At 44.3% G+C, this 18,917-nt stretch overlaps 2 protein-coding genes across 2 annotated transcripts in view; one reads left to right on the top strand and one right to left on the bottom strand.

Moving 5' to 3' along the window:
- Positions 1-18,917, top strand: part of SIPA1L2 (signal induced proliferation associated 1 like 2) — a 601,890-nt gene that overhangs the window by 469,216 nt on the left and 113,757 nt on the right. The gene's annotated exons all lie outside the window — the stretch shown is intronic.
- EGLN1 (egl-9 family hypoxia inducible factor 1) overlaps positions 4,484-18,917 on the bottom strand; it is a 32,819-nt gene continuing 18,385 nt past the window's right edge. Inside the window, exons 4-5 of the mRNA XM_082248851.1 lie at positions 17,141-17,208; positions 4,484-4,741 (exon numbers count right to left, since the gene is read on the bottom strand). Coding sequence (XP_082104977.1) covers positions 4,680-4,741; positions 17,141-17,208 — 130 coding nt within the window. The 3' untranslated portion in view covers positions 4,484-4,679. The remainder of the gene's footprint in view (positions 4,742-17,140; positions 17,209-18,917) is intronic.

Below are 18,917 nucleotides of genomic sequence, written 5' to 3' on the forward strand. Positions count from 1 at the left end.
TCACACCACGGAATGTACGTCTTCCACGTACGATGGTAGGTCTTCCTAGAAGTAGATTTCCTAGCTTTCAAAAGGGTAGGAATCACCGACTCCGGTAAACCCCTATCCTTCAGCACTTTGTATTCAGTCAAGCCATCAAAGCCAGCAACTAAAGCAGGATGGAATATTAGCCCTTGGGAGAGAAGATCCTCCCTCAGAGGAAGCTTCCAAAGGAACGTCGACGACCAGGCGTACCAACCCTGGCAAGGTCAGTCCGGAGCCACTAAGATGACCAGAATCCCTTCTGCCTCCATCCTGCATAGAATTCTAGGCAGTAGCTTGAGAGGAGGAAAGGCATAAATCAGCACATACTGACCCCAAGGGGCCACCAGCGCGTCTGTGGTGTCCGCCAGAGGATCCCTTGACCAGGCTACAAACCTCTGCATCATTCTGGGCCAAGACACCAACAGATCCACCTCAGGGGTGCCCCACCGGACACAGCTGATGAAATCCCTCCGGGTGAAGAGACCACTCCCCGTGGTCAAACGCCTGCCGACTGAGATAATCCGCCTGACAATTTTCCACCCCGGAAAAAGTGTACAGCAGAGGGCTGGAACAAACCAGTCTGCCCACCTTAGAATTCCGGCTACCTCCAGAGCCACCAGGACACTTTCTTGTGCCCCTTGAGGATTGACATAAGCCACAGCCATAGCATTGTCCGATTGAATGCGCACTGGAAAACGCTGAAGATGATCTGTCCAATGATCCAGACACCGTCTGATTGCTCAGAGTTCCCAGACATTGATCGGTAGTCTGGACTCTTCCAGCGTCCAGATCCCCTGAGCAGAATTCTTGCTGAGGACGCCTCCCCAGCCAGACAGGCTGGCATCCCTCCCTGGTGACCATTGTCCAATACAAGGGGAGGAAGGATTTGCCCAGCCGAAGAACGAAATCACCATATCAAGGACTCCGTCGTTCCCCCCCCCCCCCCCAACCCAGCCGAATCTGATTTTTCAGAGACTGGAGATTCTTGTCCCATTTGGTCAGATTCTCCCTTTGCAGGGACCTCTTCTGGAATGTGCAAAACGAGCCGCCTCAAAAGGTAGACACCATCAGGCCTAGCACACTGATGCAGGGATGCTACCACTGTACGAATAGACTCAATGCTGAACCTGCACAAAGCAGTTTAGTACCTTGAGGTCCAGGATTGGACACACTTTGCTTTCCTTCCTGGGGACTGTGAACAGGTTTGAGTAAAAAACCTGAAAACGTTCCAAAGTCGGAACCGGGACAATCACCCCTTGAAAGAACAGGTCTTGTACCGCCCCGAACAGGCCCTGTAAGCGATCTGGGGACAGGTGCAAGTTGGAAGGAAAAAACCTTGCCGGTTGACAAGAGCAAAACTCAATGTTGTAGCCGGACCAAATTACTTCCTGGACACACTTTGTCTTGCGCTAGGAAGGTCCACGGGTCTGGAAACCAGCGAAGACATCCCCCCACCCCTGATGTGGGGGGGAGGACGTACCTTCATGCTGAAGGAGCCTTTTCCCCGGGTCTGAAGAAGCCCCATCTTGGTTTGCCAGACCAGGTTCGTTTGGATCCTTCTGAAGAGGCCCTGAAAGGCTTCGAGCCCTTGACACTCGATCCTGAGGGACGAAAAAATTTCTTATGAGCTGAGGAGGGGAGCACACGTCTACGACGAGGTTTCTTGCCCTTAGTAGCCTGCAGAAGAAAGGTACTCTTTCCCCCTTCTGAGACCTTTAATGAGGTCATCCAGGGTAGCTCCAAACAGGCAATATGCTTGGAAAGGAAGATCAGTCAAGGCCTTTTTTCTTTTAAGTCTGATCCGCAGACCAGCACTTGAGCCAAAAGACACTTCGAAGCCGCCAGGATAATCTGCACTACACATGCGGCGATCAGGAAGTAAAATGATTAAGGAGTCAGTACCAGGCAATGAGGAGGTTGCTCCCACCGCCGAAATCAGCACACACAGAGCTCCACTATCATGGCCGCTATTTTCAATGGCAAACCACAGCAAAAGGACCGTCAGACTACACAAACATTGCCGTCCTGTATAGAACACAGGCTACATCAAAATGGCGGTTTGATGTTTGAAGTGTGGATAGGGAAATTTAGGTACATTCTTTTTTTTCCCCCCATTCAACCTGCTCGGTGAATTGAAAAAACTGACTAACGTATGGGAAGCTTGGGTCTTCTGGAAGCAGTGGGGAGATTTGCTAAAACACGTGCACACATAATCTGCAGCTAAGCATAGTAGCCAATTCACTTCTAGGTTTTATTGTCAAAGTGCCACATCATAAAAAAAAAATCCACTATCAATAAATGGTTTTACATGATGTTCATACACAATTTGAGAGTTGTTTTCTGTATTCTGCAAAAAAAACCTGGTTGGTCCTGCTGTTCTTCATCTCCACCTTCTGTTCATATACCCAATTCGGCTAGGGATTTTACAGCTGTGGAGACAACTCTGCACATGCTCAGTTGTCAGTAAATTTCTATGGTAAGCATTTCCTTTATAGTCACATGGGCTGCTCAGATGTGATAGGGAGTCATATGTGGATGTATACACAGTGGTAAATGACAGCCTTCTTCCTCTCTCCCTTCTCCATGCCCACTAACACGCTAAACACAATGGGGACGGGATATCACATCTCGATTCACTTCCCAATTATTCTAAGACACAGGCTGGAAGGGAGTGACTATTTCCACAAAATAATAAAGATTTAATCTGAAATATATATGTTATGACAATTTAAAACAGTTTGATATTTATTTTTACTCTGCATACCAAAGGTTTTATTTTTTCTTTGAACATGGGACCAGCAGAAGAGGGCTAGACGCTCCCCCCTACTTATGTGTCCCTGCCGACAGGCTGGGAAAGACCAGGGTCATGTGACAGCAGTATATAGATTAGGAAAAAGGTACTTAGATTTTTTTTTTTTTTTTTTAATTATTAAAATACAGTGCCCTGCCCTCATCCACATACAGAAATAGAAGGGGCGATATAAATTAAACAGTGTGTGTTTAGTAACACTTTATTTGAACACGCTAAAATTAGAAGCGGATTGGTTACTATGCACAGCTGTATCAGTTTTAGTAAATCTCTCCCAATGTCACCAAGTATCTTTTAACCCAGAAGACTGAGGGCATCTAGTGGTGGAAAAATATTATGGTAGGGGGTCATCAGGGGAAGTATTGCACACAAAGCAGCTTTATTTATTTATTTTTTTTAAAGCTGCTTAGGGGGTCAAAAAAGCCTCAAAGCACCACAGTGCCCTAAAATATTGGGGGGGGAGGAGAACCACCAAAAACAAAAGCAGTTTTCCAGGAACTGCCAATTCATCTACATAAGGCACCAAGTATGCAAGATAAATATTTAGGAATAAAGCTCAATTTTTTTTTTTTTTTAGTTCCAGCAATCGCAATTCCGCATCAAGTCATATTTTGAGGCGCTTTATTCATGTCTAGATAAATGAGTATATTCCCCTGCGTCAATACTTATGTCATCTGCTGCTATGAAATAACTTCCAAAAGCATTATTGGAGGTACTGGAGGATCAGAATTAATCAAAAATAGATCTAGTAAATCTAAAGAGATTAACAAAGTCTGAATATCAGCGATTTATGTGAACATATTCTATCCAATAACTGAAGTAATACAGTCACACCTGTTCATATGTACTCAAGTGAAACATGCCAGTATAATATTTAACAACTCCTTTATGTACATATTTCTCAGATATAGCGGTACAATTGCATTTTTGGAGGACACTAGTCACGGAAGAAATATAGGGTATTCACTGCAAGTACATAAATTATGACCTCTCCCTGGCTTTTGCTTGGTTGGGGCCTGCGACTGAAATATTCAAGCCAGGCAAATAGAATTTTTAAAGGATCAGAACAGCAACGACAATTAGGAAGTTTTCTCATGGACAGGTGTACTTTAGGAAAACAGCTCTTCAATAAAATGAATAAAAGCAGTTTAAACTTTTTTTTCTCGAAAACAATCCTGCAATATTTGTTATTTTATTTTAAACACTTTGAACCTATAAAACCGACAATTGAATACTACAATTGTGTGTTCTTTCAAGCAGATCATCCAATCAGTATATTTTTAAACTCTTAATAATTAGTAAATTCACCTTAAATGGTAAAATTAACAAAAATGCAAGCAAGTTAAAATACAGTCAGGGCAGTTTTACATAGATTTTAAGTTTTGCTAAAGTTTTAATAAAGCAGGTTTGTGTGCTTAAACGTTAATGTAGGAATGAACTCTGTTTTATTAAGTTACTTCATACTTTGTACCTTGTAACAAAATAAATGGATGAGAGTACATTTTCTACTTTAGGAAAAATTCAAGATCAGGTTAATAAAAACAAAAGTCAGCATTTAATTAGAGTGCAGTTATGCACAGATATATATATATAGATATAGTCTGTTTATATTTTTCATAAAAGCATTGTCAAGATTGGTCTGTGTGCATTAGACCAGTAATAAAATTTGAGTTTTTGGTACATCAGATAAAATATAATTATAATACTTTTTTTTACTATTATTTACATTCACAACATAACACGCCTCTGAAGGGGACTCCATTGTACACGCTGCAATTCAGCAAGTACGCGGTTACCAGGCCACTTGGCAAATATTGTCTAAATAAAAGAATTGCTGCAAATCCTTTCAGACTTCTTTCGCAATTCCATCCGACGACTTGTTTAGTTCAATCCTTACAGATTTCTCTCCTGAAAAAGGAAAATGGTAGAGAAAAACAAACATTTTTGATTATTAAAATTTATTTTAATGAATGCTTTTGGAGTAAAAAATCTATCTAAAGATAATTTTATATTTAGGATACATTAATAATTTAGTTTTTTCAGCATGCAATGGAGCTTATATAGCATGAGGCTGTATATTCTGCAATATTTACATTTTTGGTAAACTCCTTCAATGAATCCAAGCTCTGCAAGCTAAAATAACATACTCTGCATTGATGCATTCACACAATTTCACACAAACTACAGGCAAGAATGACATTTAAAAAGGAGCACCTGTCATTTCAGGTCCATCATGGCAGCGCCAGGTAGGGGGCATCCACTCCCCTGTTGCCGCCACATACCTCACCTTGTGGTGTCAATGCCGCATCACCAGCTGTCCCATTAAAGTGAATGGGACTGTCAGTGAGTCAGAGGAGGAGAGGGTGCGGGAAAGAAATGACAGTTCCTCTTTAAAAAAAAAATCATGATTTAAAGTGGAGTTCCACCCATTTTAGTGACTTTAGATGTATGTAATCCCCTTTAAAATGACTTTTACCAATGGAAAGTTTTTTTTTTTTTTTTTTGCTAGTAAATACCTTATTTTCTGCTTTATTTATCCTCTTCTCACTTCCGGGTCCGGTCGCGATTATGTCATTCGGCGATTCGCAGTGTGTGCTGGGATGTATTTCAGGGCATGAAATCTCACAGTATTACACAGGAGATGAGCTGTACTGCGTGCTCTGCCCCACCTCCGCCCCGCCTCCTCTCAGTGAGCTGTATGTATGTATGTATGTATGTATGTATGTATGTATGTATGTATGTATTGTATTGAGGCCGTGCTTCCGCCCCGCCTGAGGACTGAAAGCATTATATCCTCACTGAGCTCACTGAGAGGAGGCGGGGCGGAGCACGGCCTCAATACAATACATACATACATACATACAGCTCACTGAGAGGAGGCGGGGCGGAGGTGGGGCAGAGCACGCAGTACAGCTCATCTCCTTTGTAATACTGCGAAATTTCATGCCCTGAAATACATCACAGCACACACTGCGAATCGCCGAATGACGTAATGACTTTTTACTACTTAATTTAAATCAAATCCACCCTGGTTCTAGCTGCAGTGAGCAGTCTGGAAGGGCAGTGTGATGAGCTCCCTTGACACTTCATTCATATTATCGCAAAGCAGTGTGCTTGATGTGCAGGGACATGCAGGGCTTCATACAGAGAGGTGTAATATAATGCAAACAAGTTGCATATTATCACAACCCTCTTTGAAACGCAGTGAAACACTGCATTCTGATGTGAACAAGCCACATTGAAAACTATTGTTTTCGGTGCGTCATTGCAGTTACCTGCGTTTTGCTTTTTCATTTTAATTTAAAGATGCACAAAAGACGGCAATTAAGATTAAATGACAAGTGGTTGGTGTGCCAGAAAATAATACAGTCAACAGGATAATAATCATCTTAAAATAACAAAGTACAACAGTACATGCAAACAGGGCTGGAGAAGGCAAACGTAAAGTCAACAATGACAAGAAGATATCTGACAAAATAGGATCAAACAAACAATGATTGAATCATAAAAAATCAGCACCAAGGTGTAAAAACCTTTTTGATCAAAAGAGAAAAGAGTTGTAAAAGGGAGGAGAGGGGTGAATTGGGGGAAAAGAAAAAAAAAGGGGGGGGGGGGTGTAACTAGTATTAGAACACAGTGTGAACATGCCATAGACAGTGCACAATTTGCACGATTCTCACATCAACACAGAGTGCTGACAGGGATATCCCTACTTCCGAGACATTGTATTCTCCCGGTAGGGGGGGGGGGGGGGGGGGTCAAGGGAAGCCGTCCCTGCCAGGAGAATACGTGATTATTGCTAGAAGCTTCTAGCAATAATTGCAAGTAAAATCCAGTAGGCTGCTTGTATCCATGTTGATCGATCAACTTGGTACATTCAGCCGCCAGGATTCGAACAGTCCATGGCCGGGCTTACAAGGGAAGGAAAAGGATGACTCACCCCACTCACAATATAAAACTAAAACACAGACTAAAGTTTTGGCTTGAGTTTTATCTTAAAAGAGAAGTATGGTCAAAGCTTTTGTTCATAGGGCATTCTGCACTCCTGTGACCCGCTTTTGGCTGAAATTACTCAGCCGGTCCAGGACGATGCCTGGACCAGCAGCCTCTCAGTGAGCCGCAGGGAGACTGAACCAGCCACTCCCGCCCCCTGCACAGAACAGTACTCAAGTGAGCGCTGTAGGGGTCTCTGCCAAATTATAATATTATATGTATGTATGTGTAATATATATATATATATATATATATATATATATATATATACACACACACACACACACACACACACACACATACACATATATATATATCTATCAGTGCCGCCCACCAGTGCCCATTATTGCCCACCAGTGCCGCCTATCAGTGCCAATCAGTGCCGCCTATCAGTGCCGCCTATCAGTGCCCATCAATGCCGCCCATCAGTGCTGCCTATCAGTGCCCACCAATGCTGCATATCAGTGCCTCCTCATCAGCGCCTCCCCATCAGCGCCTGTCAGTGCAGCCTCATCAGTGCTGGAAAAAAACATTTATTTACAAAATTGTATAGCATAAACAAAGAAAAACTTTTTTTTTTTTCAAACTTTTCGGTCTTTTTTTTATTTGTTTAGCAAAACAGAAAAAACCATGCGGTGATCAAATACCACCAAAAGAAAGCTCTATTTGTGGGGGGAAAAATTACATAAATTTGGTTTAGGTACAGTGTTGTATGACCGCGCAATTGTCATTCAAAATGCAACAGCGCTAAAAGCTGAAAATTGGCCTGGGCAGGAAGGGGGTGAAAGTGCCCTGTATTGAAGTGGTTAAGCTAATATTATCCTTGTATAACACCACATATGGCTGCATTTTTAAAAAACTTCCCATCGCAATCAAATTCCTTGTTTCATTTTCCTAGAGGCTGAAATGTGACGTTTTTAGAAGTTGCTATGTGAAAAAATGTTTCCCCTAGTCATCTTCCAGGACAGCCCTTGAGAGATGGAGCTCCTCCCACCGGACAGGAAACACATTGCCACTAGCTCTTTAAAAGGCAATCTCTCAGGCACCTGGTCAGTTTTTTGTGTTTCCTCACTCCAGAGACATGTTGCCTGGAGGAACTATTCAAAGAGAGGGCTGGATGAGCTCCATCGCTTATGGGCTACCAGCGTCAGCCAGGAGTTCCCCTCCCCTTTTTTCATGGGAGCAACCTTTGGCCTTGGGTTCCCTCCGCAGTTGTTTGGAGTTTCCCGCCCCCCTCTCTCCAGTGCCCAGTGAGGGCAGTGATGGTTGAGCATCGGCGACATCAGCAGTGGGGAATGCCCTAGGCATGCTCGCTGTAGGACGCCGCAAACTGGAAGATGCCGGGCGTCAATTCCGGCGGATGGGAGGTCATCACTGCATGCCGGAGGTCGTGGTTCCTGCCTCCAGGCGCAGAGACAAGGGGAGGGCCGAGCCGGTGTCTTAAAGGCGTGGAAGCACAGGCATAAGGCGCCAGTGACCGCGAGCAGAGGGACATCATGGAGGCATTCCACGCTCTAGGGGAGGCAAGCACCGGCTCATCACAGGTAGGCTGGCAGTCTTAGACTCCCCTTTTTTTTCCCCCCCTTTTTTTTCTATCTGTCCCCTCTCAGAAAGAAACTTCTAGATCAGAAAAAGCAGCTGCAAAGACTGAAAAGTTGTTTCAAGGCTGTTTACTAGCTATTCTAAGACCTTATGTCCCACATGCATTACAGCAGTAAGAAGATTCTCCATTTTCAAAATTTCTCTGCTCTTTCAAGGATGAGGTGCAATTTACATTTCAATCATTTTGAAAGTTTATTGCAGATGAGCAGGTGCCAAACACGGCTGCAAGTCAGTCAGATCAGATGCTCACCTCTCCTACTCCTGTAGCTTCAGACTCAGGAGAGCCCCCCTAAGATTTCTGACCTGAATTCCTCCCAATCAGACTCCGGACAGGAGAAGGGTCAGGACAATGTCTCAAAATCTACCAGGTTCAGACTTTCTTTGGAGGAAGTGGATGAACTTCACTGAGCTATCAACAAAACCTTAGAGCTTAAGGAGGAAGAAGCTCTGCTATCAAGGCATGATAGAATGTATCAGGGGCTGAGCAAACAGAAGCCCAAGGTTTTCCCAGTGCACAAATTCATGACAGATAGATATGGTGCTCAAGGAATGGTCAGAACCAGAAAAAAGGCCCTTTTCAAGTAGCCTAAAACAACAGAGTTAGGTACCTGGTAACTCTTTCTAAGAAGTCTTCAAGGGCAGCACCTGAGAGATAGGCTCCTCCAACCTGAAACAGGAAGCGCAGTCCATCATTATAAAAAAAGTCAGTCATACCTTCAGTCTCAGTAATATCAAAGTACAGAAGAACCCCTCAGTAAGTTCTTTGAATCCTCAAAGCACCTTTTATAATGTTGTTTAGGGCGGGAATGGATGCTGCTCTGGAAGACTTCTTAGAAAAAGAGTTACTAGGTACCTAACTCTGTCTTCTCTAATTGCCTTCCAGGGCAGCACCTGATGGATGTCTCAAACAACACTTACTAGGTAGGGAAAAAAGTCTGGAGTACCTTGCGATCACAAATCTGATCTTGGCTGGACAGCTGGTCAATATGGTAATGCCTTGCAAAGGTATTGAAACTCAACCGTGTCGCTGCCCTGCAGATCTGCACTTGACGATGCCCAAGCTCTGATTGAGTGGGCTCTGACACCGCTCGGTGGAGCGAGGTTTAGTGCTTGGTAAGCTGTTTGAATAGCAGGCTTTATCCATCTTGCTATTGTACTTTTCAAAGCCGACTTTACTTTGTTCACTCCTGCGTGAAGGATGAATAGCGTGGTTGTTTTCCACCACACTTTAGTTCTTTTGAGGTAAGCTATCAGGATCTTTCTTACAGCTTGTTATAAGTGACTCTTTTCCTATCCATAGAATCTGGAAGGGAGAGGATAATCACCTCCTGAGTTCTGTGGAAGGTTGAAGAGACTTTCGGTAGGAAAGAAGGGTCAGGTATGAGAATAATTTTAACATTAAAAATTAAACACCAGAGCGTCTGCCAGAGGATCCCGAGACCTCGCAACGAATCTTGAAACCTTCCGGTTGAGACGAGAGGCCAACAGGTCCACATCGGGGTTCCCCTACCAGAAACAGTTGTTGAAACACTTCCGGGTGAAGAGACCATGCGCCCGGGCACAGAGCCTGACGACTGAGATAGTCCGCCTGCCAATTTTCCACCCCTGGAATGTGCACAGCAGACAGCGCTGGAACAAAGCATTCTGCCCAACTTAGAATACCGTCCACCTCTGGTCACTTAGGCCTTTCTTGTGCCCCCTTGGTGATTGATATATGCCACGACTGTGGCGTTGTCCGATTGAATCGTCACCCGACACCCCTGCAGACGATCTGTCCTCTGGGACAGGCATAACCTGATTGCTCTAATTTCCAGATGTTGATCGGCAGACTGGACTCCTCCCTGGACCAGAACCCAATGGGACCCTGTCACGGCCGACCTAGTGCGGAGCTAAGGTCTGCATGGGCTCACTCGCTGGCCAGACTGGGAGGACCGTAAGGATTTAGGATATCCAGTGCATCATCCAGTCTGGCAGATGATAGTAGTTCTCACAAGAACAACTAGATTGTAGACAAAGAAAACAATAAAAGAAAAAATTCTGTTTAAAAAAAGGAAAGTGCCAGGACCAGAGATCCCAGCAAGGAGCTAGGTCCTTACTCCTGACTAGGCAGAAAGAAACTGAGATCCAAGAGCAGGAAGTGAGAGTATACCACCTGGGACTGCCCCATAGGCGTAGTTGTTTTTTTTTTTTAACTTTTGTTAAACCTTTTCTGCCTAGTATCCTACTCCTAAAAAGAGTAGCATTACCCATCCGTCTAATGATGATATTAAGCGGTCTCCTTTAATGAACGAAAAAGAAAGGGCGTTTTCCCCTTATTCTTTTTGACTTGAGGAAATCCCTTGTTTTTGGCTGGGGTTCTGTCCAATACTGTTTCCAGGTCGGGTCCAAACAGTAAATCGCCTTTAAAGGGGATGCCACATAATTGTTTTTGGAGGAGATGTCTCCCTCCCATGACTTCAGCCACAGGCCTCTCCTAGCTGAATTAATTAGGCCAGTAGTTCTTGCTGATAGACTTACAGATTCTGCTGATGTGTCAATCAGGAAAGCGGTCGCTCTGGTTAGAGTGGGAATGGTTTCTATCACTTCCTTTCTTGGGGTGTCCCCCTCTAGCAATTCTTGAAGCTGTGTCAACCAGACCAATAGGGTCCTTGCCATGCAGGTGGAGGCTATGGCTGGATTTAAATTTGCAGCTGCGGCTTCCCAGGCTCTTCTTAGAAGTGCTTCTTTCATTTTATCCATAGGATCACTGAGAGTTCCAGAGTCGTCAAAAGCTAAATCAGCTTTGTTAGCCATTCTGGTGAGCGAGGCATCTACCTGGGGTATTTGGCCCAGGGTTTAGTATCTCTGTGAACGGATACCGGAGTTTAATAGCAGTTGGGGTAAAGCGCTTCTTTTCCGGTTCTGTCCATTCTTTTTTAACCAAGTTTTAGGGACTCATGTACCGGGAATGTTCTAGGTTGTTTTAATTATAAACCTTTGTACATCTTATGTAGATAAAGCTCTGCGGTCTTTTGCTATTTGATACCCAGTGTATCTGTAATGGCTCTCTGTTAATTATCCGTGTCTTCCAAGGGAAAAAGTTTACCCCTTGAGGCTGGGTCCTCATTAACTGAGTCCAAGCAAAGGCCCCCTTCATGATTTGATTCTGAGCTATCTGCCTCAGATCCTTGCGCCACCTGATCCACCTCTTCCCTGCTGCATGAGGGGGTGAGTGATGTGCTGGCCTGGCTGGAGCTTGCAGGAACCTCCAGTTTTTTATGGCTGTACGAAGGGGAACAATTGTGCTTTTAATCTCCTTTTTCAAAGAATTCAGCATGTCTTTGAGGAACCCCTGTGACTCTTTTGCCACCATTTTATTGATGCATTTCTGGCATAGAGGTTTTCTCCATTCTGGAGGGAACTTGTGACCGCAAGAGGCGCATGCCTTGCTACTGGTCTTTGCCTTCTTCTCCTCTGTGGTCTTTCTAAGTAAGCACAAAGGACCCAGTGAGGCAGGCAGTTGCCATACACAACAAAGAAAAAGCAGTTTGTTGGTGAGGTAAAGAGAGGACACTCCAGAGTGCTCTGGCTTACCTCGGAGCTGTCCTGGCCAGCAGGATCTGCAGGTCAGGGTGGGAGAGGCATCTGACATGGTCAGTCTCAGAAAGGGAACCACAACATAGGGGCCTTTAACTGCTTCCTGCCCTGCTCCCACCCTGCCCCCATAGAGGTTGGTGGACATACCTATATCGACCCATCCTGGTATCCTATGGTCAGCCTTTCAAGTGAAGAAGGGGACCCCATATATTCTGTCAGCTTCAGGCTGCCCAGAAGCGACGTCAGCGCCCTCTTTCAAGATGTCCACAGACGTAAATCGAGTCACCTGAAGTGAGGGGGGGGGGGGGGGGGCTCATAGAACATGGTAAGAGCAAGCGGTGCTGACTCCCCCCCCCCCCCCCCCCCCCACCCCCTTCCCCCAGAGATCACATCCTGATGGGGCCTTCCAGAGATTAACTTTTTTGCCCAACAAGTCAAACACCAAACTACAATTTTTTTACTAAATCCAAGGGATCAACCGTTGGCAGTCGATGCTCTACAGACTGCATGGATTTTAAGGCTAGGTTACGCCTTCCTGCCCCTACACTTAATTCCTAGGGTCCTATCAAAATTCAGGACAGAACATCTCTAATCTCGATTGCCCCGTTTTGGCCAAAAAGGGCATGGTTATCACTTCTACTATCTTTAACAGATTAACCACCCTAGATGTTACCCTCCAACCAGTACCTGCCATCACAGGGCCCAGTACTCCTTCCCAGACCAGTAATGCTAAACTTGGCAGCTTGGTATCTGAATCCGAGATCCTGAACTCTAAGGTTCTCTCAGACAGTGATAAAAACTCTGTTACAGAGCCGTAAACCAGTTACAGGAGCAATTTACCAAAAGGCATGGAGGAGGTTTAATTTATGGTTGTCAGAATCAGGCAAAGAAGAGTCTAACTCTCCGACGATTCTAGTTTCTACAGGAGGGCATTGATAAGGGCCTGTCCTCAAGCACAATTAAAGGTACAGATTGCAGTCATATCAGTTTACTTACAGCATTCCCTACAGCAGGACCCCCTCATAAACAGATTCTGTAAAGCAGTTTTAAGATTACCAGTACCTTGTCATAAGATTCCAACATGGGGCTTGTCTATTGTGTTAAAAGCAGTCATTGGAGAACCCTTTGAGCCATTATAAGGAGGCATCCATAAGATTTCTTAAAACTGTTTTTCTCATCGCAATGACTTTGCTTCGCAGAGTCAGCGAACTACAAGCTTTATCAGTCAAAGCGCACTTTCTACAGATATTGGAGGATAGGGTTAATCTCAAGACTGATCAAGCATTTATTCCCAAGGTTGCCTCTACCTTTCATAGGAGTCAGGACCAGGTATCCGCACGCCCGAAAGGTGCCAAATGTGGCACAGAGGTGGGGTGGGTGAGCGGGGAAGGAGGCAGATGAGCAGAGCGTCCCCTTTTGGGTGGAGCTCAGCTTTAAGGCACGAAATATTTTAAAAATTCAGCCTTATTGTGTAGCTTCCACAACCAGGTTTACAAAAATACATACAAAATAAACAGAAATTCGGTATCCCTTGGCACCTCCAATATGAATGGTCTCTGAATCTTTCATCCACTAGATCAGGGTTTCTCAACCAGGGTTCCATGTAACCCTAGAGTTCCTCCTGAGGTTGCTAGGGGTTCCTTGAGAAATGGGCAATTTCTGCCTCTCAGATAAGTTCCCAATGACACCATTGTTCCTTTTAGCCATCTGTAAGGGGGTAATTCTTCCCAATGATGACAAGAGTAAGGAGAATTCTTCCCACTGTCTGTCACACTAATGTGTCATGAGCTGTACATTTTTAATTTTTAGCAGGGGTACCCTGAGACCAGAAATTTATTTCAAGGATTCCACTGTGTTAAAAAAGGTTGAGAAAGGCTGCTCTAGATACTGCTGTTGAGATCCTTACACTTGCATAACTCTTTTGCCTTTCGAGTACACAGCAAAGAGACATATACTAATAACAAATTACTATAATTGATGGGTTAAGAATGGGGACCATTTTGCAGTCAGTACTTGAATAGCAGATACTAAAACTTTTTAAGACAATATATTTGCAGCATCACTAAGCAAATGCCTACGTACGTTGCAACACCATTAAATCCAGACTGTCACAAAATGTAAAACACACTTTTGAATTTCTCCTCCTCCATTTCTTTCTTCGTATCACAGTCCTACCTGCAACATATTGTTTAGCACCCTTATGCTCCCTTGCTGATCTGTTCAGCTGCCAGAAGTGAAGAGTTATACCCGTGATTTGGGTGTGGCCCCCTTTCCTCCTAAGTAACAGCGCTGTTGCTTGGTTTTTGGCTGATCAAGCCCCTAGGGTTGTCATAGGGAGAGGCGTCATGACTTTAAGCCTGCTTAGGCCATTCTTTCTTTTGCTCCCTGTGAAGGAAAGGTGAAGTGTTCTTGGTGCATTAGTAAAGCACAGGTTCACTTGTGAAGGAAAAATTATAGCATCTTCCCCAAAATTCTGCCTGGTTTGTGGCCCTCAAGACAACCCTGACTTAGTAGCACATGTATAGCAAAAGCTGACAAAGGCTCCATTCACACTTGTGCAACTTGTCATACAACTTTGGACACTGAAGCCTTACAAGTCGCACCCCGTGTTTTACAATGATAAACTAGTGATGCACCGATACCGAGTATTTTTACAAGTAAAAATGCTACCGATATTGAAACCTATACTTTGCAGTGTGACTTACATTCATACATATACATATATGCAAAGAACTGCATGCGATTTGAATAGGAATGTGGTGCAATTCCTGTCCGAATTGCATGCTGTTTCCCACACTGCTCCCGTGTGAACTCAAACTTCTCATAGTGAAGTTTACACAGGAGTGGGTGCGGGAAACCTCCCTACATGACCAGATCCACCAGCTCTGGCTGCCATTCGAATGTGGACATCTGCCTCTCCAGCTCCTCCTGCCTCTCCCATGGCTTTGTTCCCCACAGCGGTTCAAGCCATCTCCTAGTGCTGACAGTACAGACTACTGAGAGGAGAGAAAGCCACAAATATTTAAAATTCCCACACCGGTGAAGCGGGTTTTTAGGCATCTGACCAGGGGATTGAGGCAATCTGGTATAGAGTGACCAGGAGAGGGGTTGTGGTGGGTCCAGTGGATGGCTCGAACTACTGTAGGGTAGGGGGGAAGAGAGCTCAGGAGGCATGGGAAAGAGCCGCTGGAAATGGGGGGGAAAAAAGCCATGGGAGGCCCAGGAAGAGACTGAGTACAAGCTGCAGCCATCCAGTCGGATGGGAGCTGGAGGAACTCATCATGCAGGGAGGATTCCCGCACCACTCCTATGTGAACTCCAGCTCAAAATTACTATGATAAGCCTGGGTTCACACAGGAGCGGTGGGGAAAACGCATGCAAATCAGACAGGAATCGCACCACATTCCTGTTCAAAATGCATGCAAATTCTTTGCAGTACGATTTGCGCCCATTTTGTATGGATGCAAATCGCATCGCAAAGTATCAGTACTCGGTATTGGCGAGTACATGACAAAGTATCAGTACTCGTCGATTAAAAAAAAAAGGTATCAGTGCATCCCTTGTGACAACGGTTCAAAAATGTACCACTTATTCACATTGACTCAAAAGGTTCCTGCACTACCTTGGTCCAACATTCATGCGACTTGAGTGCCATAGACTGCAATTTGGACCCTCAAAAGTCACACCTGAATGTTATGCATACAACAGTCGCCCATCATTGGTCAAAGCCAAAGTTGCATCCACCCAGAGTGGTTTCAAAGCTGCACGACTTAAGCGTGAATGAAGCCTAAAAGCCATTGGGCCAATAATGGTCTTATTGTCTAGATCAGTGGTCCTCAACCCTGGCCTACAGGGCCCACTAACAGGCCAGATTTTAAGTATTACCTTGGGGAGATGCAGACTAGAGTACTGCAATCGCTGAGCAGCAAATTATATCACCTGGATTGTATTTCAGTTAGCTTGCAAACCTGGCCTGTTAGTGGGCCCTGAGGACCAGGGTTGAGGACCACTGGTCTAGATGATCTACAGCAGGGTTTTTTAACCAGAGTTCTGAGGAACACTAGGGTTCCCCCTGAGGCTGCTAGGGGTTCCTTGAGAAATGGGCTATTTCTGCCTCTCAGATAAGTTCCCAATGACACCATTGTTCCTTTTAGCTATCTGTAAGGGGGTAATTCTTCCCGATGACAAGAGTAAGGAGCATTGCATCCCCCCACCCTCTCCCGGTCGTTTTCCACGCTTACAGGAGCCGTTGGTCTACCCGTATCCCAGGCAGGAAGTCTAGTGAGGGCAAGATGGCCCCGACTCGACTCTATGGCCTTGGAGGACCGGAGCGGCGTCATATGTGGCTTCCCCTTAACGGTCTTAAAGGGCCCATTTTTCTTTTGCTTTTGCTTTTAAGTGTAGATGTGAGATCTTAGGTCTTTTTGACCCCAGATCTCACATTAAAGAGGACCTGTCCTGTCTATTTCTATTACAAGGCATGTTTACATTCCTTGTAATAGGAATAAAAGTGATCAAAACATTTTTTTAAAAAGGGACAGTGTAAAATTAAACAGTAAAAAAAAATAAAAAAAAAAAAATTTAAAAAAATGTAAAGCACCCCGTCCCTCCGAGCTCTCATGCACAAGTGAATGTATACGCAAGTCGCACCCACATACGTAAACGGTGTTCAAACCACACATGTGAGGTATTGCCGTAATTGTTAAAGCGAGAGCAATAATTCTAGCCCTAGACCTCATCTGTAACTCTAAACTTGTAACCTGTAGGAATTTTTAAACCATCGCCTATGGGGATTCTTAAGTACCAAGTTTTGTCGCTATTTCACGAGCATGCGCAATTTTGAAGCATGACATGTTGGGTATCTACTTACTCGGCAAAACATTATCTTTCATATTAAAGGAACAAATTTGGGCCAACTTCACGGTTTTCTTATTTTTCAATTTTAAAAAGTGTATTTTTCCCAAAAAACTGCGTTTGGAAGACCGCTGCGCAAATACGGTGTGACAAAGTTTTGCAACGATCTCCATTTTATTCTCTAAGGTCTCTGCTAAAAAAAAGTAACTGACTAGCAAAAAATACTGATTTTGTCAGAAATTGGCCTGGTCCTTAAGTGGTAAGCAACTTGAAAGAAATTACCTGTTAGATATTTTTCTTTAGCTCGAGCTCTTTCATCCGCATCAAAATACCACACAGTTATTGCGTACCTGGAATAAAAAAATATATATATATATATATATATATTAGATATAGATATGTCTCTAGCGTGCATTTACAATGACATCATCCAGGTTTATGGATATTTAGGTGCCAATTGAGGTGGGGGGGGGGGGGGGGAGCTTGCTTTCCTGGAAAATTCCTAGAAATACCATTTTCAATAAGTCTACAATCATCTGCCAGAACAGAAACTTGAGAGGAAAGTCCAAACATACAAAGGTCAAAGTCCTAGAAAGGAAAGGGGGAACCCTTCCAGTGTGGCAGGAAGTCCAAGAACCAGGAAGCCCAAAGTGACCCATCTCAGGAAGGGGGAGACTGCTGATCTAAAAGGCGATTAAAGTGTTTGCTACGATGAAAAAAAAAAAAAAAAGATCCTGTTCCTTTAAAAAAAAAAAAACTTTGTATAGTACATGCTATCTCCTGTTCGAAAAATGTTCTATGCTTTGTAAAAAAATATTCAGATTTCTACCTTATTTCACAGCACCGCTCACGTGACTGCTCGCTGCTCTCCTCCCAGCTGACACCAGTGGGGGATTCTCGGCCCCACCCGCTGTAGCTGTCATATCAGGAGAGGGAGCAGCGAGCAGTAATGTAAGTGGCGCTATGAAATAAGGTACAATCCGGCATATTTGTTTTTCCACAGACACTAGGGCATCTCACAGAGGGGATTGCATGTACTTTACAACCACTTCAATACCGGGCACTTTCACCCCCTTGCCGCCCAGGCCAATTTTCAGCTTTTAGCACTGTCACATTTTGAATGATAATTGCGTGGTCATGCAACACTGTACCAAAAAAAATTTGTATCATTTTTTTTTCCTACAAATAGAGCTTTCTTTTGGTGATATTTGATCATCTCTGGGTTTTTCTTTTTTTCTAAACAAATAAAAAAAGACCGAAAATTTTGAAAAAAAAAAAATTCTTTGTTTACGTTAAAAATGTTGTAAATAAGTTTTCTCCTGCACTAATGAGCATTGATGAGGCTGCACTTAGTCACTGATGAGGTGGCACTGATGAGGCACTAATATGCAACACTGATGAGCACTTGTAGGCGGCGCTAATGGGCACTGTTGGTGGCACTGATAGGCACTACTGATAGTCGGCACTGACAGGCATTACTAATGGGCACTGATTGGAATCCCTAATAGGCACTGATTGGCATCCCTGGTGGCCATGGGTTGGCATCCCTGGTGGGCTCTAGTGGGCATCCCTAATGGGTCTGCACAAATAATCAATGCGCTCATTATCAGCACAGATCCCCCGTCAGGAGAGCCGCCGATCTGCTCTCCTCTACTCGCGCCTTGTCAGCGTGAATGGAGGAAAGCCGATAAACGGCACTTCCTGGTTAGGATGTGACCAGCGAGCGGCTTATCCTGCTGAACATCATATGATGCCCAGTCAGGATAACTTAACCACTTTGCTGCCGTCATTCTGCTATATGTCGGGAAGGAAGTGGTTAAAGTGGAACTTTAGTCAGAAAATGAAGTCCTGCTAGATCACTTCAGGCTGGCCCCTTTTGCAGGTATAGCTATGTAAAACATTAAAAATAAGTATCTATTAGGGAATTTACCGAAATGAAAATTTTGGGCCGAAACCGAAAAAAGCTCGCCTCAGCACCCCCCCACCCCCCCTCAGCTCCTCTGGTGTCCATTATTCAAAAGACACGCCTCTGGCCGGCCGCCTCCCGGTGATGTCCCTA

The sequence above is a fragment of the Pelophylax lessonae genome, assembly GCF_965119305.1.
Source record: "Pelophylax lessonae genome assembly, chromosome: 3".
NCBI classification, from domain to species: domain Eukaryota; kingdom Metazoa; phylum Chordata; class Amphibia; order Anura; family Ranidae; genus Pelophylax; species Pelophylax lessonae.